At 42.6% G+C, this 26089-nt stretch overlaps 2 protein-coding genes across 3 annotated transcripts in view; one reads left to right on the top strand and one right to left on the bottom strand.

The window, feature by feature from the left end:
• Nucleotides 1-26089, bottom strand: part of LOC119810784 (phosphatidylinositol N-acetylglucosaminyltransferase subunit A-like) — a 37180-nt gene that overhangs the window by 3470 nt on the left and 7621 nt on the right. The window lies entirely within an intron of this gene.
• Ube4a (ubiquitination factor E4A) overlaps nucleotides 1-26089 on the top strand; it is a 43626-nt gene that overhangs the window by 12400 nt on the left and 5137 nt on the right. Inside the window, exons 3-19 of the mRNA XM_038324434.1 lie at nucleotides 2033-2206; nucleotides 3030-3142; nucleotides 4813-4965; nucleotides 5811-5970; nucleotides 6523-6725; nucleotides 8288-8479; nucleotides 9920-10253; nucleotides 11279-11399; nucleotides 13435-13739; nucleotides 15173-15305; nucleotides 16441-16628; nucleotides 17455-17555; nucleotides 17653-17766; nucleotides 20037-20211; nucleotides 22201-22381; nucleotides 23292-23439; nucleotides 24990-25147. Coding sequence (XP_038180362.1) covers nucleotides 2033-2206; nucleotides 3030-3142; nucleotides 4813-4965; nucleotides 5811-5970; nucleotides 6523-6725; nucleotides 8288-8479; nucleotides 9920-10253; nucleotides 11279-11399; nucleotides 13435-13739; nucleotides 15173-15305; nucleotides 16441-16628; nucleotides 17455-17555; nucleotides 17653-17766; nucleotides 20037-20211; nucleotides 22201-22381; nucleotides 23292-23439; nucleotides 24990-25147 — 2953 coding nt within the window. The remainder of the gene's footprint in view (nucleotides 1-2032; nucleotides 2207-3029; nucleotides 3143-4812; nucleotides 4966-5810; nucleotides 5971-6522; nucleotides 6726-8287; nucleotides 8480-9919; nucleotides 10254-11278; nucleotides 11400-13434; nucleotides 13740-15172; nucleotides 15306-16440; nucleotides 16629-17454; nucleotides 17556-17652; nucleotides 17767-20036; nucleotides 20212-22200; nucleotides 22382-23291; nucleotides 23440-24989; nucleotides 25148-26089) is intronic.

Below are 26089 nucleotides of genomic sequence, written 5' to 3'. Positions count from 1 at the left end.
AGTGGCGGGGCTGTGTCCCGCCACCCGGCTAGCTTTACACCCAAAATAATTATACGGAAACTGTATTCTTTTAAACATTGCTTGGCCCATTAATTTCAGCCTCTTATTGGCTAACTCTCACATCTTGACTGACCTATATTTAGTAATCTGTGTAGCACCACGAGGTGGTCGCTTACCAGGAGAGATCTTAACCTGCGTCCGTCTTGGAGAGGAGAGCTATGGCGTCTGCCTGAAGTGTCTGCCTGACTCTGCTTTCTTTCTCCCACAATTCTGTTCTGTCTATCCCGCCTACCTAATTTTCTGTCCTATTAAAGGGCCAAGGCAGTTTCTTTATTAACCAATAAAAGTAACACATAGACAGATGACGTTCCTCTATCAGTAAAGTGCTTGCCAATCAAGCACAAAATCTGGGATTAATCCCAGGTACAACATGAAAGCAGGCGTGTGTGTCCCTTTGATCCTAGTAATTTGGTGGTGGAGAAAAGGGGATTACAAGTTCAAGATCATCCTTATAGGGAGTGTGTGGTCAACACGAGACCCTGTTTCAGAAAACACAAACACAGTAAGTGGAATGAAGAAGGCCTCTGAATGACTCACAGGAAGGCCTGTGAAGGGCTGGAGAGATGGCTTAGCAGTTAAAGAGCATGTGATGCTCTTGCAAATGACCTGGGTTTGGTTCCCAACACCCACATGGTGGCTTGTAACCATTGGCAACTCCAGTTCTGGGGCTTCAATGCCATCTCTGACTTCTTCAGCCATAAGACACACACATGCATTGTATATGTATACATTCAGACAAAGCACCTATACAAAAAAAATAACAATTTTTAAAGCCAGATGAGAAGCTAGAGAGATGACCCAGTGGTTAAGAGCACTGGCTGCTCTTCCAGAGGTCCTGGATTCAATTCCTAGCACCCACATGGCAGCTCATAACCATTTATAACTAGTACCATGGGATCTGTTGCCCTCTTCTGGTGTGCAAGCATACATATAGACAAAACACACACATACATAACACACATGCAAATGTGTGTATGTGTGTAAATATATAAAATCTTTAAAGCCGGCTGAGAGGCTGGTAAGATTACTCAGTGGGTAAAGGCACTTGCTTTCCAGTCCTGATGACCTAAGTTTGATCCTTGGAAACTACATAGTGGAAGGAGAAAAAGAACTTCCCCAAGTTGTTCTGAGATCTCCAAATGCATGTCATGGCACATAAAACATACACACACATACAAAAATAAGTAAATGATTAAAAAATGTTCTAAAGTATGGTCCAAATCTGTCATTAACAATAACAAAAAAAACATGGAGAGATGGCTCAGCATGCATATTTCCACACAATGCATACATACTCATTAAAATGCATCACTAAAAAATGATCCTAATGAGATGGCTCAGCAGATAAAAGGTGCCTGCCACCTTGTCTGATGACCTGAGTTCAATCCCCATGACCCATATAGGAGAAGAAAACTGGTTGCTACAAACCATCTCTGACCTCCAGGTGCACACTGACACATTCCCCTCACACAAAAATCAATGTCAGAGACGAGGAAAGGCAGCTGAAAAGCATAGCGATTCTTTAAATAAAAAACAGTGGTAATAAGCGCTAGCACAAGAGCCTGGAGCACTGCAGAATCAAGCAGCTATCTGTAAGGTACCAGTCTGACGAGCCCTTCTACAGGATATATTCCTGAGTGTGAAATTACCAGAACAAATGTATTCTCCGAGGAAAGGCCGTACATTTAAAATAATTACTGTCATTTGATCTATTTGATAATTATTTTTTCTGTAAAAATGTTGGATAATGTTGCTAATTTCGGCAGTTTGGGATACAATTATGGGTAGAAGAAATAAAGCTTACTGAATAGAAGGCCAGTTTCAGAAGACTCCACTCACTTGCCTGGCTTGAGTTGCTCCCTAGTGAGATGAATGTTTCACACCTGCAGTTCTGGTGGCTACATTCATTCTAGGTAGTCAGTTTCATCCTAAGGGAGGAGCATACTGTGTAACAGCTTACGTGTTCTGGCAGATGAGCTCCCAGCAAGCCCAGATGATTCGGATAATAGTGTGTCGGAGAGCCTGGATGAATTTGACTACTCTGTGTCTGAGATTAGCCGCTCCTTCCGGTCACAGCAAGAAATATGTGAGCAACTCAACATCAATCACATGATCCAAAGGATCTTCCTCATTACTCTGGACAACAGTGAGTTGCGGGCTTACACCACCAATTGATTGTCTCTTCTTCCCTCTTGGCTTGGTCCAGGGACTACTTTGGCTCTTAGAAAATTGCTGTGTCCAATGGTTAAAACCACCCCTGTCCTCCCTGGAGCACAGGGTTTAGTTTAGTAAGGTTTTTTTTTTTTTTTTAACAAGCCAAGAGGTAGTGGCACAACCTTTCATCCCAACACTTGCAAGGCAGAGGCAGGTGAATCTGAGTTCAAGTCCAGCCTGGTCTACAGCGTGAGTTCCAGGACAGCCAGAGCTACACAAGGAAGCCCTGTCTCAAAAAACAAACAAACAGTATTTCTACAGATCTAACTTCTGTTGCCATTTTGGTGCTTACTGGGCTGTGTGACTACATGTCTGTACTACCTTTAAAAGGAAGTAGAAAGAGTAGCTAACCCCGTTTTCTTCCATGGATGCTGAGAAGTCCAGATGTTTTACCTCTGTGCCCTGTCTATAATTCAACCCTAAAGTTAATGCTAGTATCTGGAATTTTCTTCCTAAATGTCATACTGAGGGTCCATAACAGTATGCTGTGTAGCTCCTTTGTGTATCGAGATCACTGTAGTGAATTCAGGAGACTTGCTAGTGAGGTCAGTTGCTGGAAGCTGAGCACAGCTGTACATGCCTTTAGTCTCCACTACTGGAGAGGCTGAGACAGGAGGGACTACTTGAGCCTAAAAGTTAAGGACCAGCCTAGGCAACTAGCAAGACCCTGTCTCAAAGAGGCAAAACAAAACAAAAACAGTGTCATGAGGACAGGAACATTATCCTTAACCCATCAGATTAAAACTGTTTCACAGGTGACCCAAACTTGAAAAGCGGGAATGGTATCCCCAGCCGTTGTGTGTACTTGGAAGAAATGGCAGTAGAGCTGGAAGATCAAGACTGGCTTGATATGAGCAATGTCGAGCAGGTACCGTTTCTGGTTGTGTGCCCTCAGCAAACCGCAGCCAGGCTGCTAAACCCTGTTCATTTTCCAGACACTACTTGACTTGCTTCCACCTCTTCCTATTGTGTGTGGTATTCCTCTCTGCCCACACATCCAAATCCACCCATTGTTTAAGAACCAGTTAAAATGCCATCAAAGTTGCCAGAAAAGAGTTGTTCATTCCCTCCTCTGAGATCCTTATCCACTTCTTAGACTTCTTATGGGAACTGTCACTGTCTCTGATGGCTTGTTATTGAACCTCCCCTATCACTCCTATTAGACTCTTAAGTTCCTAAGACAAGCCCATCTCTTTCTCACATACTTTCAAAAAAAAAAAATGAAAATCAGGCTGGGAGATGGCTCACCAGCAAGTTTGGTTCCCCAGCCCCACATGAAGTTAGCTGTGGCCATGTGGGACAACAAATGAGAGGGAGTAGAGAGAAGAGGGTCTGGGCCTGGCTGACCTTCAGCGAGCTGAAGAGTGGTGAGCCCCAGGTTTAGTGAGCTCGGAGGAGTAGGAGGGGAGTGACAGAGAGAGAGGACACCCAGTGTCCTCTGGCCTCTTTCCAGCCCTCAGGAGATCAAGGACAGAAAGCCATAACTGTTTCCCACGGTGCCAGAGCCCTAATAAGTGTACTGCACCTTTGAAAATCTGACTACCAGCTGTGCATGGTGGCAGATACTTTTAATCCCAGCATTGGGAGTCAGAGGCAAGCAGAGCTCTGAATTCACAACCAGCCTGGTCTACATAATGAGTTCCAGGACAGCCAGGGTTACTTGAGAAACCCTGTTTTGAAAAACGAAATAAGGAGCCTAGAGAGAGGGCTCAGCTATTAAGAGCATATCCTGCTACAGAGAACCTAAGTTCAATTCCTAGCACCCACGTCATATGGCTCTTAGCCACCTGTAACTCCAGTTCCGGGGGAACCAATGCCTCTGACTGCCATGAGCACCTATAGGCATGTGCACATACCCATACAGACACATAACACATACACATAATTTAAAAAAAATTTTTTTAAAAATTGAGTGGTCTGCAGAGCAAGTCTGTTCTCAGAGAGGCTACACAGAGAAACCCTGTCTCAAAAAAAAAAAAAAAAAAACAAAAAACAAAAAAAAATAGAGGAAAAACTGATAACTTGGCACTTAACTTTCACATTTAAAGTGTCTTTAAGCCCAACAATCACACAGAAAAGTAGATTTCATATTTCGTCAGTGATTAGTTTTTAAAATTTAATTATTTTTATGTGCATCGGTGTCTGACCTGTGTAAGGGTGTCAGTCAGGTCCTTTGGAACTGTGGAGTCAGTTGTGAGCTCCCACATATGTACGTGCTGAACACTGGTCCTCTGGAAGAACAGTCAATGTTCTTAACCACTGAGCCATGTCTCTAGCCCCTCAACACTGATTCTTAACACCATTCAACAAGTGACTTTTGGCTGTAACTATCTCAGACACTTGATACCTACTTTATAATAACTATGTATATAATTAGGTCCTAACATTTTTAAGGTAATCAGATATTGAAACCTACCCTCCCCCTTTATTCTGAACTACATCTGATTCTTGCCAAAGCATGTATCAAACTTTTTATATCTTAGTGTTCTAGGATTAACATTGCAATAGATTAGTATTTTTGTTTATTTTTGTTAATAGGCCATCTTTGCTCGGTTATTGCTTCAAGATCCAGGAAACCACTTGATCAGCATGACTTCTTCTTCAACGTTAAATCTCTCTGCTGATAGAGATGCTGGGGAGAGGCACATCTTTTGTTACCTTTACTCCTGTTTCCAAAGAGCCAAGGAAGAGGTAAAGGAATAAGCCCTATGGAGTTTTAGATCATCCTCTTGAGTAGCTTTGGCATGTAAGTGGGAGTTGGGTCAGTGTCTTTCATGTCATAGTACACATGTATATCTCATGGTGTGTCTCCAGCTTAGTGTTTGTAACACTGAGACTGCCAGAAAACCTTAGTCTCCTCTCTGTGACTTGAGGTCCATCTCTCTTCCCAGTTAAGCCAATCCCTTCTTCTCTATATCTACCTCTTCAGAAATGACACACTTAGAAAACTAAACACCAGATCAGTCAGGTGTGGTGGCACATGCCTGTAATTCCAGCACTCATGAGCCTTAGCACAGCACAAAGATTGCTGCAAGTTCAAAACCAGCCAGGTCTCCATGACTACACAGTGAGTTCCAGGCCAGCCTACACTACATAGTGAGACCAAAATAAAACAACATAAACCAAGCAAACCCCCATCTGTTAACAGCGTATCCAGTGAGATGAAAATACTGACTTGGGCTGAGCTTGACATCGTCAGGATTAGAATTTTAGCAAGTGACCTTTTAACCCAAAGAACAAAGTCTGTCATGAATCATGAATTTTCAGTCCTCAAGAAACCAATACTGCCAGGCAGTAGTGGTGCATGCCTTTAATCCCAGGCAGGCAGAGTCAAGCGGGTCTCTGAGTTTGAGGCCAGCCTGACTACAGAGTGAGTTCCAGGACAGCGGGGCTACACAGAGAAACCCTGTCTGAGAGAGAGAGAAGAAACGAAACCAATACTGGTTTCTTTTGGGGATGTGATGTTTTTCCACCCTATTTACTGTACCCACCCTTGCTGCATGTTATAAAACTGTGCTTTTCTCCCTTTGTTATAGATTACCAAAGTTCCAGAAAACCTGCTCCCCTTTGCAGTGCAGTGCAGGAACCTCACTGTGTCCAACACGCGAACAGTTCTCCTCACTCCAGAGATCTATGTTGACCAAAACATCCATGAACAGCTGGTAGATTTGATGTTAGAAGCCATTCAGGGAGCCCGTAAGTATAGAAGCAAGGTCTTTAAACATCTACATTTGAAACTTCTCTAGTGGTTTTAGAGAGTCTCAGAGCTATTTGATTCTGATAGAAATTAAGAAAGATAGCTTATATCTTGATCTTTAGGCCTCAGTACCAGCAGAATTCTGGAGAGATGGCTCAGAAGTTAAGAGCACTTCTAGCTGCTTTTCCAAAGGACCCTGCTTCAATTCCCAGCACCCACCTGGTGGCTCACAATTATATGTTAGCCCTAGTTCCAGGCAGATCCACGGTCCTCTTCTGGCCTCCGTGAGCACTGCATGCACTTGGTACACAGGCATACATGCAGGCAAAACACCCACACATGTAAATAAAAGTAAATAACTCATAAAGAGCCGATGTTTGAAGTGGGCACATAGCTCATTGGTCACACACTGGTCGAACAGCGTCCAGCATTCACCGGGTCTTTGATTCAGTTCCTACCACAACACAGATAAACTGACAGAGAGAACATGAAACGTGTGAAGACATAAAAATTGACATGGTCTCCTTCCTTTCTCGTCTGTCTTCTGTTAGATTTTGAAGATGTAACTGAGTTTTTAGAAGAGGTCATTGAAGCCTTGCTGTTGGATGAGGAAGTTCGAACGTTTCCTGAAGTCATGATTCCAGTGTTTGATATTTTACTAGGCCGAATAAAAGATCTGGAGCTCTGCCAGATCCTGCTGTATGCGCATCTGGATATTCTTCTCTATTTCACCAGGCAGAAGGATATGGCCAAGGTAGGTCTCAAAGGCACCATATGCTCATGGTACTGACTACTTAGTACTTGATGCTTCCTGCCCTGATGACACTATAGCATTGCCTGTAGAAAGCCAGGTATGGTGTCATGTGCCTAGAATCGTAGCACTTGGAAAGTGGAGGCAGGAGGATCAACGTTATCCTTAGCTACTCTGTGAACTTGGGGCCCTGAGGATGGGGCTGGTGAAATGGCTCAGTGGGTAAAGTTGCTTGCTACAAAGCCTGAAGACCTAAATTTGATTCCCAGAACCCACATGGTAGAAGAAGAATAGGAGAGAACCAACCCAACACACAGTTGTCCTCTCACCTCCACGCCGTGTCCATGGGATGCACACATAGACACACAAGTAAATAAAAGTTTAAATTGTTTTCTTATAATTTGAGGCTGGCCTGGATTTTATAAAACCTGGCCTTAAAAAAGGACTGCAGAGATGGCTCAGAGGTTAAGAGCACCAACTGCTCTTCTAGAGGTCCTGAGTTCAATTCCCAGCAACCACATGGTGGCTCACAACCATTGATAATGAGATCTGGTGCCCTCTTCTGGTGTGTACATGTTAACAGAATATTGTATGCATAAATAAGTAAATAAATAAATCTTTTTTAAAAAAGAAGAAAAAGAAAGAAAAGGAAAAGGAAAAAAAAGCCAGATGGTGGTGGCACATCCCTTTAATCTCAGCACTCAAGAGACAGAAGCAGGTCGATCTCTAAGTTTGAGGCCAGCCTGGTCTATAGATCAAGTTCCTGGGCAACCACGGCTACACAGAGAAACCCTAACTTGAAAAAAACAAACCAGAAGAAAAAAGAGGGACTGGAGAGGTGGCTCTGCAGTTAAGTGCACAGGTTGCTCTTCTAGAGGTCCTGAGTTCAATTCCCAGCAACCACATGGAGGATCACAACCATCGACAGTGGGATCTGATGGTCTCCTGTCACTCATGCATACATGCAAATAGGATACTCATATACATAAAAGACAAATCTTTAAAGAAAGAGGTGTGTGTGTGTGTGTGTTCTATTGTGTATATGTAGGTGTGTGTGTGTGTGTTCTATTGTGTATATGTAGGTGTGTGTGTGTGTGTTCTATTGTGTATATGTAGGTGTGTGTGTGTGTGTGTGTTCTATTGTGTATATGTAGGTGTGTGTGTGTGTGTGTGTTCTATTGTGTATATGTAGGTGTGTGTGTGTGTGTTCTATTGTGTATATGTAGGTGTGTGTGTGTTCTATTGTGTATATGTAGGTGTGTGTGTGTGTTCTATTGTGTATATGTAGGTGTGTGTGTGTGTGTGTTCTATTGTGTATATGTAGGTGTGTGTGTGTTCTATTGTGTATATGTAGGTGTGTGTGTGTGTGTGTGTGTTCTATTGTGTATATGTAGGTGTGTGTGTGTGTTCTATTGTGTATATGTAGGTGTGTGTGTGTTTTCTATTGTGTATATGTAGGTGTGTGTGTGTGTGTGTTCTATTGTGTATATGTAGGGTGTGCATTGCATCTCATCCCCTTTATTTCACTATACAGATAAATAAGTAGTTTTTATCCTTTTCTACAGGTTTTTTTAGAATACATTCAGCCCAAGGACCCTAGCAATGGGCAGATGTATCAGAAGACCCTGCTAGGAGTAATTCTGAATATCTCGTGCTTGTTAAAGACGCCGGGTGTGGTAGAAAATCATGGCTACTTTCTGAATCCATCTCGTTCCAGTCCTCAGGAGATCAAAGTTCAGGAGGCCAACATTCATCAGGTGGAACTGTTTTCCAGGGTGTCACAGCCCCCTGATTTGAGATGAGCATTTCCTCAGGAACCATGTAGGGAAAAGCTGCTTCAACCTCTTTGGGAAACCAAATTGGTCTGATTGGCTTTTGTTGTAATAACACAATGAAATTGCCCTCTTATTGGGAGGGATGGGGTGGCGTGTAATCCTAGCACTTATGAAACAGAGTTGGGACTAGGAGTTCAGGGCCACCCTGCACTAAATAGCCAGTACCAGACAAGCTTGCACTATAGGAGAGCCTATCTCAAAATAAAGGAAGGAAGCAAAGAAATTGCCCCCGGTGCATGCCTTTAATCCCAGCACTTGGGAGGCAGAGGCAGGTAGGCCTCTGTGATTTTAAGGCCAGCCTGGTCTACAGAGTGAGTTCTAGGATAGCCAGAGCTGTTACACAGAGAAACCATGTCACAAAAAACAAAAACAGAAAAAGAAATCACCCTCTTCATATCCTTCACTATGAGGAGAGGATGGACTTTGGTGTTGGGTGAGAATAAACTTGTAGATTATATAGAACCTGCTCTGTGTAACAACACTGTCACATCCCCCTCAGTCCTTGCCCTTCTTGCCAAGATACTTATTGTCACTTAGCTCATGAAACCTTCTGACTAAATGCCACCTTATAAATCTCTTTGTCCCTTATCCTTCTCTTAATGTATAGGCCCCTTAACATAAAACCTAAAACCCAACTGTGGGGCATTAGGTGACTAACAAGGGCACAAGCTTAAGTGTCCCATTTACTATTTAATCATCACAATGCTGTCAAACATTGTTAGCAGACTCCAGCAGTAGCCAAATCCTACTGCCCATGATTTTTTGTTTTGTTTTTTGTAAAGAAAGATTCACTGGGGCCAATGAAATGGTAAAAATGCTTGTCATCCAGCCTGATGATTTGAGTATGGTCCCCAGGGCCCACATAGTAGAAACAGAGAACCTGTTTCCAGATACCCTCACACATGATGCTTGATAGCTTTTCCCTCCCACATACTAAATACCTTAACACTAAATAAATGTAAAAATTCAAAAGTATTTATTGACTGCACCCATGTCTATTTGTTTTGTTTATGGCTCAGTTTCATTTTACAGTGGTAGAGTTGAGTAACCGCCATGAGAACTGTGACAAACAGAGCCAGAGAATTTATCCTGAACACTTACAGAGAAATCCCGACTGTAAAACCTATTAAACTCTCTACAATTTGGCAGCTGACCAGAAAATGTCTCATAAGTACCCAGAAATATGTGTATTTTTAATAATCAGAATCAGGGAATAAGGTGCAAAAAAAGTGAAGGGAGAGATTAAGATTAGCATATTTTTAAAAACTTGTATTTGCCAGGGTTTAGGAGTTAAAAAAGAAAAAAGAAAATACCAGGATTGTGAAATTGGAATGTCCTGTGTTGTGTTTTCTGGTTAAACAGTTCATGGCTCAGTTCCATGAAAAGATCTACCAGATGCTGAAGAACTTGCTCCAGCTCTCTCCAGAAACCAAGCACTGTATCTTGTTCTGGCTTGGAAACTGTTTGCATGCAAATGCAGGCCGCACCAAGATCTGGGCCAATCAAATGCCCGAAATCTTCTTCCAAATGTATGCCTCAGATGCCTTCTTTCTGAATCTGGGTGCTGCTCTTCTGAAGCTGTGCCAGCCATTCTGCAAACCCAGATCCTCCCGGCTCCTCACTTTTAATCCCTCATACTGTGTCCTGAAGGAGTTGAATGATGAAGAACGAAAAATTAAAAATGTACACATGAGAGGTAGGCGGGGAACTGGGCTTTCAAAACAGTGAATGTGTGGGTCACCTCTAAAGCATTTGCTCCCTCAGCCTTTGAGAAAGTGCCTCTTGATCAAAACAGACGAGGCACAATGGAGAATGATTTGAAATGTGGATTTTCAAAAACAACCATTATCTTTTAAATGTTAGGCCTTGGTGAGACCTCCTGTCTGGTTTGACAACCTTGGATATTCCCTCATCTTTTATAGAAATCCAGTAGAGCTCTGCTGCCGTCGTTTTTTAACTCAGGTCAGAAAAGGGCAGGCAAGTTGACATAGTGGCAGCAGTGAGGAAGGAGTGAGGGACCAGCTCTGCAGAAGCTGGGGTCTTCTTCGTGGCTGAGTCTTGAAAGACAAGTAGCAGGAGTGTCTGTGGAAGGAGCGGTGGGCCATGATAGCACACGCCTTTGGTCTGAGCACTTGAGAAGCAGAGGCAAGTGGGTCTCTGAATTTGAGGCTGTCTAGAAAAAAAAAAAAGCTGGAAGGTCTTTATTGAGGAACAGTAAGAAGTCCCGTGTAGTTAGAGCAAGGGGATGAAGAGTAAGAGGTGGGGGAAGAAAGTTGACACCAGACTGAAAGAACTTGAATAACACAGAGAAGTGGAAAGGAAGACAGTGAATCAGCCCTGACTCTGTCAGAACAAAACTCTCCTCAGTTTTCATGGATTTCCTTCTAGGTTTTTTTAAATCCTCTTACAATTATAAAACCAATATCTGCACAAAAATAACTCAGCTTGAACCCAGAAAACAGAATAACTGCCTATCAATTGGGAAAAATTACAATATTATCTCTCATTTCAGTTTTTGCTGATTTCATTGGTTCAACAGAGATTAACGATTTCTGTTGATAGCAAGAAGCCAGAAAGTGTTTTCAGACAGGGAAATAGTTGGGGATGTGCTGTAAGGAAGACAGCGTTGTAGCACTGTGGAGGCTGAGCAAGAGTGAAGGAGCCTGGAGACCAAGGCAGGTGTCTGTGTCAAGCCATCACCATTCGTTTCACTTCTTCAAGGTTTGGACAAAGAGACCTGCTTGATCCCGGCTGTGCAGGAACCCGTGTTCCCCCAGAGCTATAACCTTGTGACGGAGAACCTGGCCCTGACAGAGTATACCTTGTACTTGGGATTTCACAGGTAACTCCTTTGATGGCATTGGGAAAGAAGGGTTTGTGAAGAACGAGTTAGTTGTGTTGACGGCTCAAAGGTTGAAAGTGAGTCTAAAGACTCACATTAGGATATCATAAGGAAAGAACTCGTGCATTGTTTACATTTACATGAGGCCACTTTGTACAGATTACTTAAGTTTTTATCTATTTTTAAAATCAACAACATGCTAATATTTTCCTCCACATCTTGCCAAATTTTCAATCCCTATCTTTTTGATAAAATCATTTTCATTTTACATTTCACTCTTTACTCTTGAATTCTAATTACTTCTGATGCCAAAAGACCAATAGACAAAACTGAAAAAAATTGAGAATGATGAGAAGGGATTCCAGTAAGACCAATATGACCACAAGAGAGCTGTGAGCCTAAGAGAAAGGATCCTAAAAAATGGGAAGGTTGAGAATCTGGGTGTAGAAGTTCCAAAAGGGTCCATTTCTAGAAAGCCAGCTACTGTCTTTCCCTTCTTATTTAGCTGAGAATGGTTGCCAGTATAAGGGAGGAGGGATAATAACTCACTCATATTTTTGATCTATAGAAAGAGTATTATGAATACTGATTTTGTTTTACTTGTGGGGGGGACAGGATACACATGCTACTATGTGGTGTAAAAGTCAGAGGTCGGTGTCAGGTGACTGTCTCGTCGCTCCCCACCATCTCTTTTGAAAAGCAATCTTTCACTGGCCCTGGAGCTCCCTGACTCAGCAAGACTTCAGGGATCCTCCTGTCTCTGTGTCCCCAGCATTAGGACACCACCTGACCCAGTGTGTGCATGGGTCCTGGGGATCTAAGTTCAGGTCCTCCTGCTTGCAGTACAAGCCCTTTACCTACTGATCTCTAGATCTCAGTAATACTGATTTTTGTTTGTATGTATGTTTGATTTTCATGACAAAGTTTCTCTATGTAGCCCTGGCCATTCTGGAACTCACTCTGTAGACCAGGCTGTCCTTAAACTCAAAGAGATCCACCTGCCTCTGCCTTCCAGGTGCTGGGATTAAAGGCCTACATCACATGCCTGGCCTGGAATACCGATTTTTTTTTTAATGCCTTCTCAGGATACTTAATGTAAGGCTTTTTTTTTTTTTTCAAAACTCCAGCAGCAAATTACTGGGAAAAAAATTGAAACTATGTCCTTGCTAGACAGTTTTGTTAATCTGTTGTTGACATTTTAAATGTGGTGGAAGAAGTTCAGCATGTGCTTGATCTGCTCGACCATCCAGATTCAGACTAGATGCCTGGCATCCAGGTTCCCCGTCAGTAACCCCAGTCACTGTACACAAGAACAAAGTTGTGGGGTGGGGGACACATACCTTTAATACCAGCGCTTGGGAGGCAGAAGCAGGCAGATCTCTAAATTTGAGGCCAGCCTGGTCTACAGAGTGAGTTTCAGAATGGCCAGAGATACACAGAAAAAATCTTGTCTTGAAAAATCAAAATTAAATAAACAGCTACAAAAGAACCAAGGGAGTGATTTAGGATTGTAGATGCAGAAATAATTAGCAGTAGCTTTTAGTTCTAGGTCTTCCTTTCATGTGATGGCTGCTTTATGTATGGTCGTTTTAATCAAGCCTTTTTTTTTTTCTTTTTTTTTTTTTTTTTTTTTTTTTTTTTTGTCTGCTCAGTTTTCTAACTGTGCAGAGATCATCCGCTGGCCCCACCTGTGTCCTCTAAAGCTTGTACTGGGCTGTTCATACTGTCTCTTTAAAGTGACTGTCTTCAGTAATAACTACTCACCCTGCACCCTGCTCATTCAGACGCTGCTAACTAACTCTTCCTAATTAGCTTCACACTTGTTGAGTACATGGTAGCATTTTCCTGGAGCACTGCACCTTGCTTCGTCCAGTCAGTGACTTTTGTGAGTGCCTCTGTGTCATTGTACCTACAACTTTCTACAACCTTAGAATACTAGAATAACCAGACAAGAATTTGCTTTCCAGTGTAGTCTGTACTACACTGCCCCACACGAGCATCCCTGACCTGGTCTCTTCTGCTTTCTTGGGGGCAGGTTGCATGATCAGATGGTAAAAATCAACCAAAATCTGCATCGGCTGCAGGTTGCCTGGCGGGATGCTCAGCAGAGTTCTAGCCCTGCTGCTGACAATCTCCGTGAGCAGTTCGAACGCCTGATGACCATCTATCTTTCTACCAAGACTGCTATGACTGAGCCACAGATGCTGCAAAACTGCCTGAATTTGCAGGTGTCCATGGCTGTTCTGCTGGTTCAACTGGCCATAGGCAATGAGGGCTCACAGACAATAGAGCTAAGTTTTCCTTTGCCAGATGGCTACAGCTCTTTGGCTTATGTGCCAGGTAAGCAGCCTGTCCCTTGGGAACATCCTATTAATAGCCACCTAAGTTTAACTGGGTCACCTTGGAAGCTTAATCCTCAAAGTACCCATCCTTAGTTATCATTCCATTGTTGTTCGAGAAAGCACTCAAACTTACAAATATCATCTCCTGGCCAAAGCATGGGGCACTAATGGTTGCTTCTGGTCTGTGTCTCACTGCTATGACGGTAGAAACAGCCTTCAGGTCTGTGTCTCCGCTGCTGTGACGGTAGAAACAGCCTTCAGAAGAGAAGCTGGAGTCAGGGTTTCATAGCTTTCAGTTTCTGTCATTAATATTGTTTGTCTTTCGACTTATAATTGGTCTGTCTAACTCTCCCTGAGCTTTTTTAGAAAAAAACAAAGTACCTCTTGTGTGTTGACTCAGAAGGGAACTTGTGTGTGTGTGTCAGCGAGGGGTCAGTAGATGTTGTTCGCTTATCAAATTATATGTTCTTGAATACTGTACTGGTCTCATATGGTTATGTAACAATTTAGCCCCCAAACATAGCAGTTTAAAACAACAAACGTTATCACACATAGCTCTCTGCATCAGAAATCCAGGACCACTTGTGGCCAGCTGTCAGTCAGAGCCACAGGATTCTGAGGACTCAACAAGAGCTGGAAGATCCACTTCCAGCCCAGTCATGTGGTGTGAGCAGGTGTCAGCTGCTTGCCAGTAGCCCCACACATCTCTTGTTGCCACTCATGGTGTGGCAGCACAAGTGATCAGAATGAAAGCTGCAAACTTTGATAACTAGCCTTGAAAATGATGTACTCTACTGTACACATCAGGGTATCACCTAGCCTAGAATAATGCAGAAAGGACTTTGCCAAGGTATAAGTGCCAGAAGGGAAGGATGCTTGGAAGACCATCCTGGAGCTCCTTGCTGCAGCCACCTCATGGAACTGGCCACACCTAAAGCATGGCTTAAATTGTGACTGGCCGGGGCTGGAGAGATGGCTCAGCGGTTAAGAGCATTGCCTGCTCTTCCAAAGGTCCTGAGTTCAATTCCCAGCAACCACATGGTGGCTCACAACCATCTGTAATGGGGTCTGATGCCCTCTTCTGGCCTTCAGACATACACACAGACACAATATTGTATACATAATAAATAAATAAATATTTTAAAAAAAAATTGTGACTGGCCTTTGGGGGCACAGCATGCTAGTGTTAGCAATAATGTGTGTCACTTCTATTTATGTATCTACTCAGATAAAAATAAAGCTTGATACACACGTAAGAGATCCCCGTTAGTAACTCATCACCATCTCTGGTACTCAGATGGTAATAAAAGTTTGGTACAAAAGACTTGGATTTTTTTTTTAACCTTCGTTAATTAATGTGAAGGGAGGGACTGGGATGTCATTTGGGACCAGTGAACACATATTTGGCTAATTCCAGCAAATCTTTTTCAGAATTTTTTGCAGATAACCTGGGTGATTTCCTCATTTTCCTCCGGCGCTTTGCTGAGGACATCTTGGAGACGTCAGCAGACTCCCTGGAGCATGTCCTTAACTTTATCACCATCTTCACTGGGAGCATAGAGAGGTGATGTGCTGGAAGCTCGCCCCATCCCTGTTAGAGCTACAAAACATCCTGTCCGCTGTGTGAGACTTAATACGCAGAGGACTCTGCCCACAGAGAATTTGAACCTGAATATAAAGTGCCTAGCGGGAATTCCACTGCTAGTCCCTGGTTAAAATAGTTAACGAGAATACCAGAGGCTGTACCGATGGCATCCAAGTGCTAAATTCTTTTACTCATTATGTGAACAAAGCTTGCTCCTGCACCTTGAGTTCTATAGGTGGTAAACGTAGGTTCAAGTTACTTCTAGCCTTCTCTCTGAAACAGGTACTATGTATGGGTTTTACAATTGTTTTCCTGATTTGGGGGAGGGGGTTATGTATTTAAGCCAAAGGGAACAATTTTTATGTACAAAAGGGCACATTTGCTGCAAAATAAAAAGAAAAGCCCACAATTCTCTAAGGCACATCAATGAAAAATATATAGAAGCCATATGTGTGTGTGTGTGTGTGTGTGTGTGTGTATACATATATATATATATATATATATATATATATATATATATGCCATATATAGAAAAATATATAGAAGCTTTCACTGAGCTAAGCAAACCCAAAGGAAAGTGAGAAGCCAACAAGCATTGATTAGACACACAGGCAGGCAGTATGGGTGGTATCAGATGATTATAACCTAACCTTTGCCCAAATAAGCTTCGGACGGCAAACTTATTTTAAGATGAACCTGTCAAAGAAGAGTACATAGTAGATAGTACATTGATATAGAGAAGAAAATTGAATGTCTGTGCTTTACATGGACACTGAAGTGCTCCCTTGTACGTGGTAAGCTGTCACCTCAAGAATCAAATGGGCAGGCACACTAGAACACTTCTGTAATCCCAGCACTCAGGAGACAAAGACAGGAAGATTGCCACAAGTTCAAGGCCAGCCCGGTCTGCATAGGGAGTTCCAGAACAGCCAGACTACATAACAATAATAAAACCATCTCAAAACAACATGTTAAATGGCATACCCTGCATCAGCTGAGTTGAAACACTTTTATATATTTAGTAGTGATATAGGACATCCTGGCTCCTTGTGTAGAATAGAATACATTGGGTAAATTAAGTTCTCTTGCTCATCTTGCTTTTTGCTCTCTACAGAATGAAGAATCCCCACCTAAGGGCCAAACTAGCAGAGGTCTTGGAAGCAGTGATGCCTCACTTGGATCAGACCCCAAATCCCTTGGTGTCCAGTGTGTTTCACCGGAAACGTGTGTTCTGCAACTTTCCATATGCTCCCCAACTTTCAGAAGCCCTAATCAAGGTTTTTGTGGACATCGAATTTACAGGTAAAGAAGTCATGTGACCAACTCTAGAGCTAAGAATTAAGTTTCATAGCTTGATCACTTTTGAATGTCACAGAAATGTCAACCAGCATTTCTTGAATACTTACTGTGTATTGATGCAGAGTGCTTTATTTTTCCTATATCATTAACTTGTCTATCTGAAAGTTTATCTACATTGTTCTCATTTTATATGTGAGAAGATAGAAGCTCAAAAAGTTTTAGTTATTTGTCTGTATCATACAACTAAAAGAGGTAGAACCAGCTCTATCTCAGAAAAAAAGCAACAAAAACGGGGGGAAAATACCACCTACATACAGTTGGCAAGCACAGCAAACATGAGGACCTGAGATGGAGCCTTAGGACCCAGGTCTAGGGATGTCGCTTAGTGGTAGCACACTTACCTAACATGTGCAAGGCCTATGTTTTGTATGTTGTGTGTGTTTTAATAGGATATCTTTATTTATCCTTTAACAATTTCATACATGTAAAAGATGTTTGGTTGTATCTACCCCCAACTTCCCTTACCACTTCCTCCTGGTTCTCCTATATGTTCCCTTTCCTCTTTCCCCTCTTCTTACTCACAACCCACTAAGCCAGTTAGTGCTGCCTGTTGGAATGTTGACTAGTATAGTTGATGTGATCTTATGCAAATATTGTACCTACAGTTTATGTTTTATCCCTGGCACCACAAAGGGTATGGGCTGGGGGGACCCCAGGGAAGATTTTGGCAGCAGCTTTGATATTCAGTAAATAAAATACACATGCATAAGCGCCTGCTCATTCTCTAATAGACTACCCTTGCTGGTTTCTCATTCTTGCCTTACTCCAGGGGACCCCCATCAATTTGAACAGAAGTTTAATTACCGCCGCCCTATGTATCCCATCCTAAGGTACATGTGGGCGACAGAGAGCTATAGGGAGAGCATCAAGGTAAGAGAGGTTTTTGTGAAACCAGTTGCTTCAGGTCAGCCTCAGTAAAATTGTGATTTGGTACTAAAATATCTTCTTCTTGGGCTGGGTCTTACAGGATTTGGCTGACTATGCCTCTAAGAATTTAGAAGCTATGAATCCCCCACTGTTCCTCCGATTTCTTAACCTATTAATGAATGATGCTATCTTCCTTTTGGATGAAGCTATACAGGTAAAAGAAAGAATTGTATGTGTTCCTATACCAACTGTGGTGTCAGTGAGAAAGGCTTCAAATCTTCAACATTAGTGGCAGTGGGGTGATGGTGGTAGTTTTGATTTGGGGTGTGTGTGTGTATGTGTGTGTGTGTGTGTTTAGTTTTCTTTCTCTCTTTATCCTAAGCTGACCTCAAACCCACAGGAATCCTTCCACCTTAGCCTCCCAGAGTTTTGGGATTACACACATGAACCAGTACACCTGACCACCTGACAGAGAGTATATATTCTTTTGCACGTTTAATTATAATAGAGTAATCCTCACTCTAGAACATTCTCGCACACCAAAAGTTTATGTGTAATAGTATGCCCCGTGCTTGCCATCGTACAGCTTTCTAGGTTTATCATTTCATTAGAGACAAGATCAAGGATCTTTGTTGAAGCTTCATGGGCTTGGGTGGTTCTTTGGTTGATAATTTAAAAAGTAGTATTGGGGCCTGAGAAATGGCTCAGTGGTTAAAAGCACTGGCTGCTCTTCCAGAAGACCTGGGTTCAGTTCCCATCACCCACATACAGCTCACAGCTACTCGTAACTCCAGTTCAGGGGATCCATCTTCTGACCCACAGACTTCTGCATGCCTGTGGTGCACATACATACACATAAATTGTTTTTTAAAATGTGGTAAAGTCAAACGAAGGTGTACCACCAGCAGGCTAGTATTGTTAAAAGAAATCATAGGATCTTAATTTTGGTCAGTCACTGTCAGATTTTCAGCCATGACAAAGTACCTGAGAGGAACAACCTAAAGTAGGAAGGATTGTTTTTGCTCATAGTTTTGGAGATTTTAGTCCAGGCTTAGCTGTGTGCTCTCTGTTGAGTCTGCAGCTAAACAGGATCTCCTGGTGGAGGCAGGAGCATCAGTATGACCAGGCAGTGACCTCCAGGAAGAGGATACAGCTTTAGTGTGAGGGTAGCATACTGGACAGTCAGGAGTGTTCATTGATAATCCACTAAGTAACTTTGGCTTGGTTTATGAGAGGGACCAGACCTGCTCTTTTCATCATCCTTCACTCTGAGACTTAAGGTGGGTTCTCTGAGGAAATGAGAGCAGTTCCTGTGAGAAACAGATCATGCGTAGGGACAGTATGATCCAGAGAGTGAAGCAGATGGCATCCTCGGGAAATCGGGTGACACTGTTTGCTGCTGTAGTAGGATGATGAGAGATGAGGACTTTAATAATTATGACATTCTAAGTAATTTTAGACACCAGGCATGTTTATAGAACTTTGGTTTTTGGTGTGCAAGTTTTGAAGATTTTGTGTTGTTTTCTTTTTTTGGTTTTCATTTTAGGGAGGATTCATTTTTCTTGGGAGCCTGGTGTTTTTGCTTGGACTCCATGCTCTACTGGACCTCCTTGCTCTCCTGACAGTATCCTGGTCCCAGGCAATTGCCTACCAGTTTACTCAAACCAAGACAAATCTATATGAGGACACTATTTTTTCTTTCCTAAAGTTCTTTAAGATTTAATTTTACGTCTCTGTGTGTGTGTGTGTGTGCACGCGCGCACGTGTGTATACATGTGTGTACACTTGCTATAGTGCACACATGGCGGTCAAAGGACATCTTGTGGGAGGCTGTTTTCTCCTTTCACCAAGAGGGTTCTGGGGTTCAAACTCAGGTCATCAACCATCCTTGGTAACAAGTGCTAGAACACACTGACCCCTGCTGAAGTTCTTAAGCTATAGCCCTATATTGACAAAGACTTAGGACCTTTATATGATTTTCCCAGCTTAGTTGACTGGGTTTTATTTTAAGATTTATGTGTGTGAGTATTTTGTTCACATGTATGTAAGTGCACCATATGCATCCAGGTGCCTGGGGAGGCTAGAAGAGGCCATTGCATCTCCTGGAGCTAAGTTACAGGTGGATGTGGCTGCCATGTGCAAGAATAAGTGCTAAGTGTTCTTAACCTTTGAGCCACTTCTCCTGCTCTGGAATTTTTTTTTTAAGTGTATTAGTGTTTTTCTTGAATGTATGCAAATGCATACAGTGCCCATGAAGGCCAGAAGAAGGCGTCAGATCCCCTGGAACTAGAGTTGCAGGTGACTATGAGCCACAGTGTTAGTGCTGGGAATCAAATCCTGATCCTCCAAGAGCAGCAAGAGTTTGTGACCATTGAGCCACCTCTCTAAACCCAGTTGACTGGATTTTAATTAAGCCCTCTTAAATGTCATGATCCTTCAATTACATTTCTCTTATCTGACGTATCACGTTTCTGGTTTCCATAGTATTTGAGCAAGATAAAGATTCAGCAGATCGAGAAAGACCGAGGAGAATGGGAGAGTCTGACACCAGAAGCCCGCCGAGAGAAAGAGGCTGGCCTGCAGATGTTTGGACAGCTGGCACGTTTCCATAACATCATGTCCAATGAAACAATTGGTACCCTTTCCTTCCTGACATCAGGTAAGAACATGACAGTCTGCTTTCCCCAAAAAATGTAGGAATCACTTACGGGATCAGCCCAACTACAAGTTAAAAGAGTTAGACTCTGGAACTGGGGAAGCAGCTCAGATAAAAGAGTGCTTGCCTAGCCTGCATGAAGCTCACATACCTGTAATCCCAGCACTTTGGATGTTGAGGCAGGAGGATCAGAAATTCAAGGTCACCCTCATCTACATAGTAAGTTCCAGGACAATTTGGGATGCACAAGACCCTGTCCAAAAGAAAGTTGGACTTCTGGTGACTGTAACTTCCACATCTGAGAGTAAACAAATCAGGGAAACTTGAAAAAGAATGATGGGGTCCATTACTGCCATGCCAGAAAATATAAGGTGGTAACACAGTTGTTCCCTTGATGGAGCTGCAAGTGTAGCTTAGTGAAAGAGTACATGCTTAGTCAGCACAAAGCCCTAAATTCAATCTCAAAAAATCTTTGTGAGGATGAGTTTGCCATTAACTCATGTGTGTGTATGTCTGTGTGTGTGTGTGTGTGCGCGCGCGCGCGCGCGCGCGCGCACATACACCCATACATGCATGTGCCATATACACTGTACATTATATATGTTCATGTATGTGTACATTTATTCTGGAAAATATATCCATCCTGGTTAAATGAAGTAAATTTCAAAAAGACACTATTTCCACTCTCATTAGAGCAACGGTGCCCTTTGCAGTAACGACCCGCCACAGGTAGCTGTTAAACATTTACGATATGGGTAGTCAAAATTAAAGTGTGCTATATTTGTAAAATGCGTACTATGAGATTTTGTGTATGTGTGTGTTATAAAAACATAAATCTACGTATAGTGTGGCAATCTCTTGGGAGATGGAGACAGGACTCTGAGTCCCAGGACAGCTTGAGCTACTAGTGACAGCCTATGGCAAATAACCATTGAGGGAGGAAGGAGAATAATAGTTTTCATCCAGTGATGAAATTTAGTGTGATGTGACAGCCAGTGAGCAGGAGTGAACGGAAACTCTAATGAGAGACACAGAAATAGGTTTTAAAGACTTTGTTGTTGTTTGGTTTTGTTTTTTTCAAGACGGAGTTTCTCTGTGTAGATCTGGATGTCCTGGAGCTCACTCTACAGACCGGGTTGGTCTCACACTCACAGATCCACCTGCCTCTGCCTCCCTAGTACTGAGATTAAGGCATTTGCCACCACACCTGACTACAATTTTAAATATTTTTAAAGCTTCTTTTAAAAACTTTTATCAGGTCAGGGAAATCAAAGAAGATAAGGCAGCCAAAAACCAAGAACAAAAGCCCCAAAGGACAGGGAAAAAGATTTTGAATATTGAAAATGTGACTTTAAAAGTTTAATAGGTACTGGAGAGATGACTTAGTGATTAAGAGCACTGGCTGTTCTTCCAGAGGACCTGGGTTCAAATCCCAGCACCCACATGGCAGCTCACAACTGTCTGTAACTCCAATTCCAGGGCTTCTGACACTCTGACACAGGCATACATGTAGGCAAAACACCAATATACATTAAAATAAATAAATTTTAAATATTCAATGAAAGGGTTAAAAACAATAAACTCAAGAAATTCCCCCATTAAAATGGAGCAGAAAGAAAAAGATGATTAGAAGAGGAAGGATGAGAAAATGGATGGTGGATTCAGGAAGTCTGAAATACAAGTAAAGTGTAGTGTTCCTGGATGCGGGCATCAGCCGCCACGCCTGACGACCTGGGTGGACCCCTGGGACCCACGTTGGCAGGAGAGCACGGATCCCACAGCTGTCCTCTGACTTGCACACACTCGCTGTAACACATTCAGGTGCACACAAAATGTTTTAACAATGTTCATGTGTGGTTAGTAGTTTTTGTTTCCTTTTTGTTTGTTTGATTTTGGTTCTGTTTGTCTATATTTTCTCCACTGAAAATGTATTAGATATGAGGGGGAAAAATTATTGATGGGTTGAGTTTTGAGACTTTGGCTTTTTTCCAGAGATCAAGTCACTGTTTGTGCACCCCTTCCTGGCTGAGCGCATTATCTCCATGTTGAACTACTTCCTGCAGCACCTGGTTGGCCCCAAGATGGGTGCTCTCAAAGTCAAGGACTTCAGTGAATTTGACTTCAAGCCTCAGCAGCTTGTCTCAGACATCTGCACTATCTACTTAAATCTTGGGTATCTGAGATTGGCACTGAGCAAGCCATGATGGGGTGGAGGGGGGGTGCTAATGTTGTGAAAACAGAATGTCTGGCTAGCTAGTGTGTGGAAATATAGTTGGGGAAGGAAGGCTCATTCCTAGCTGTTAGATAAGGGAATCCTCCATAGCTTTAGAGAGAGTTTTATCTGATCCATGGACATTGTTCAGGATCTCCAACATTCTGCCTTGATCTATGCAAAGATAAACTTTACCAGTTATACTGCTGTTTGTTAAAGCATTTTTTAGGGCCATAGAACACTTTGTAGAGATATCCTTGTAGAAAATTAGATGTGGTGGTAGATCCCAGCACTCGGGAGACAGAGGCAGGCAGATCTCTGAGTTTGATCTAGTCAGATCTATAGAACAAGTTCCAGGACAGACAGCCCTACACAGAGAAACCCTGTCTCAAAAAAAAAAAAAAAAAAAAAAGTAAAATGCTTGCCACACAAACATGAGCAACTGAGTTCAGATCTCCAGCACCCAGCTAAAAAGCTACATGTGGTAGCATGCACCTGTAATTCCAATAACGGGAAAGTGAAAACAGGAGGCTCCCTGGAGCTCACAGGCCATCTAGCCTGGGCAAACTGATGAATTCTAGGATTAATGAGAAGCCATGTCTCAAAGAATACAGTCTGGAGAGTAATTGAGGAAGACACCCAACATTGACCTTCTGGCCTTTGTACACATACAGACACACTTATACATGCACATGCTTATACATACACCACATACAGAGATACACATGCACACAGAATAAATAGAATGTCTTTCTAGTTCAGAAGAGCACGTGGGCTTATAAGGGTTGGATGATTGTTCTGTAGCCCATCTGCTGTCTCCACATTGACCTATGCTCTGACGCTCTGTTCCTTTCTAATGCTTACCTCTTAGGGATGAGGAGAATTTCTGTGCTACTGTGCCCAAGGATGGACGTTCCTATTCCCCTACTCTCTTTGCACAGACAGTCCGAGTTCTGAAGAAAATCAATAAGCCTGGGAATATGATCGTAGCTTTCAGTAACTTGGCAGAGAGAATCAAGGTAAGGACAAGGACATTATGTTTCTCATAAGAAATGCCACACTGTCACCTCAGCTCTGCCACTTTTGCCCTATTTCAGGGAGAAAAGGGGTACTGCCTAGAGGCATTGGAAACAGGTCAGTCAGTAACTGGGAACAGGACTGGAGAGCAGGCTCAGCGGTTAATAGCACTGACTGTTCTTCCAGAGACCCTGAGTTCAGTTCTCACAACCACCAATGATAATAAGATCTAGTGCAGACACACATGTAGACAGAACACTGTATACATAATCAGCGAATAAATCTTAAAAACAATAACTGGGAGCAGCCATCTTACTAACTGTACGCCTTCCACGGGAGAGTGAGAGCAGAACTAAAGATGCGTCTGCCAAGTGAAAAGAGAGTGTATTGCTTAAGTCCCTCTTTAGACTAACTTTTATGTCCCAGTGTTAGAAAAGATTTAAAAACCTAGTATTAGTGCAAAAGAACTTTTCGGAATAAAATTCAGGAAGAAGGGCAGGGTTGCTGAGACATGGCTATAACCTTGCACTTCCCCAGCTGAACTAAAACAGGAAGGTTGCAAGTTCAAGGCTAGTTTGAGCAATATAATGAGATCCTAACTCAAAATAAATCAAAACTGAGCAAAGATGAGTTGTTCACAGACACTGGTTTATATTGCTTTTCTCTGTTCTCTACATTCCTACTGGTAGCTGGTTTATACTGAAATGCATTTTGGAGATTAAAATACTCTGTTATGCTCAGCTAACCCTTCCAGCTGGACAGTAGTAGAGCTTCATTAGAAATGGGAGAAAGGAAAAATATATGGCACAGAATCTTCCAGGGTGTGCATTGGTGGATCACACCTTTAATCCCAGCTCTTGGAAGGCAGAGGCAGGCGGATCTCTTGAGTTTGAGGCCAGCCTGATCTACAGATACAGTTCTAAGACAGCCAGGGCTACAGAGAAACCCTGTCTCCAAAGACCAAAAAAGAAAAAAGAAAGAAAAGAAAAGATTCTTTACTGGTGTCTGCCTTTCCTCAGTGAGTTTCTTTCTATTTATTTATTTATTTATTTATTTATTTATTTATTTATTTATTTATTTATTTGAGCTGAGCTTGATGTTGGCCTAGAGCACAGCCAGACACACAGCCCTGAGGAAGTGAGTTACAGGATCAAATGTTGCACAGGCATTCTTAAATTTCTGTGCCTGCTTATATCAGAAACTACTCTTCAAACACAGGCTGTGTGAGTGGCTCGGTAATTATGCAGCTAACAGCCTTTCCCCCCTTTCCCATCCCAGCATTCACAGCAGAATGCTGCCAGAAAGATGTGTTCTTTCTCCTGCTGACACTTGCGTCCACTTCCAGCCATGACCCCCCAGCAGCTAAGCCAACCTGCAGCAGAACTACCTCTGCTTCTAAAACATGTGCCTTGGGCTTGTTCTTGAAAAAAAAAACAAAGTAGAGATCTGTCGTGTCTGGGAAGGGTTGCTGATGTCTACCATAAGGTGTAGCTACTCAGCAGTCTGGGAGCTACACTGAGTTCACTATAGAAACCAGATGTTGTTCCTTTAGTCTCTCGCAGACCTCCAGCAACAGGAAGAGGAGACATACGCAGATGCCTGTGATGAGTTCCTGGACCCCATCATGAGTACACTGATGTCTGACCCTGTGGTGCTTCCCTCTTCCAGAGTCACTGTGGACAGGTCCACCATCGCCAGGCATTTACTCAGGTATGCCTATCCACAGCATTGCCTCAGGAATGTGGCTGTGTTAGCTTCCTGTGTGTGCTCACCCAGTCGCTTAACATGGCACTTTGCACCATACAGATTGAAGACTCGGTGGTGTGGCACTTTGATATCACCTGTTTAAGATTTTATAGATTTATAAGATAATCTTAGCCAGGTGTGGCAGGAGCCTGGAATTCCAGCACTTGGAGACAGAAGCAGGAGGATTGCCATAACTTTGTTTTTTGGGGTTTTTTTTTTTTTTTCTGTTTGTTTTTCGAGACAGCGTTTCTCTGTAGCTTTGGAACCTGTCCTGGAACTAGCTCTGTAGACCAGGCTGGCCCTGGACTCACAGAGATCCACCTGTCTCTGCCTCCTGAGTGCTGGGATTATAGGTGTGCACAACCACTGCCTGACTATTTGCTATAACTTTGAAGTATGGTCTGCCTAGCAATTTATATAGGCCAGCCAGAGCTACATAGTGAGACCCTATCTCAAAATACAAAAGAAAATGATTTTATCCACATTATGAAATATGTCAACATGAAATATATTATAGCCTGAAATTGTTTTAATTTTATTTAAATTGTAAAAATGTCCAAAAAAGGTGGGATTGTTTTTAACTCGGGATTTATACTCCCTTCGGTTGCTGTATTTGTACTTGGGTGTGGTAGCTTGTGGTAGCATAAATTTGACCAGGTTGAGTGCTGTTTGGACAGTCACCCTGCAGATGTCCATAGGAAAGACAGGAAGGCAAAAATAAATTGAAGGCAGTCAGTACCCACACATCCCTTTACTCTTCTGAAGAGCCAGTGCCTCTTTAGGAGAGTACACTACAGGGAAGGAGGAGGCTAGTAACTGGAGTTTATGCTGTGACTCCCTGCTGCTAGCTGTCTTGTTTTATCTTTTATGTGTTTATGTTTGAGTGTCTTGCCTATATGTATATAT

The sequence above is a fragment of the Arvicola amphibius genome, chromosome 3 (assembly GCF_903992535.2).
Source record: "Arvicola amphibius chromosome 3, mArvAmp1.2, whole genome shotgun sequence".
NCBI classification, from domain to species: Eukaryota; Metazoa; Chordata; class Mammalia; order Rodentia; family Cricetidae; genus Arvicola; species Arvicola amphibius.
The sequence above is the reverse complement of the archived record's forward strand: the minus strand, read 5'-3'. Positions and strand labels throughout refer to the sequence as shown.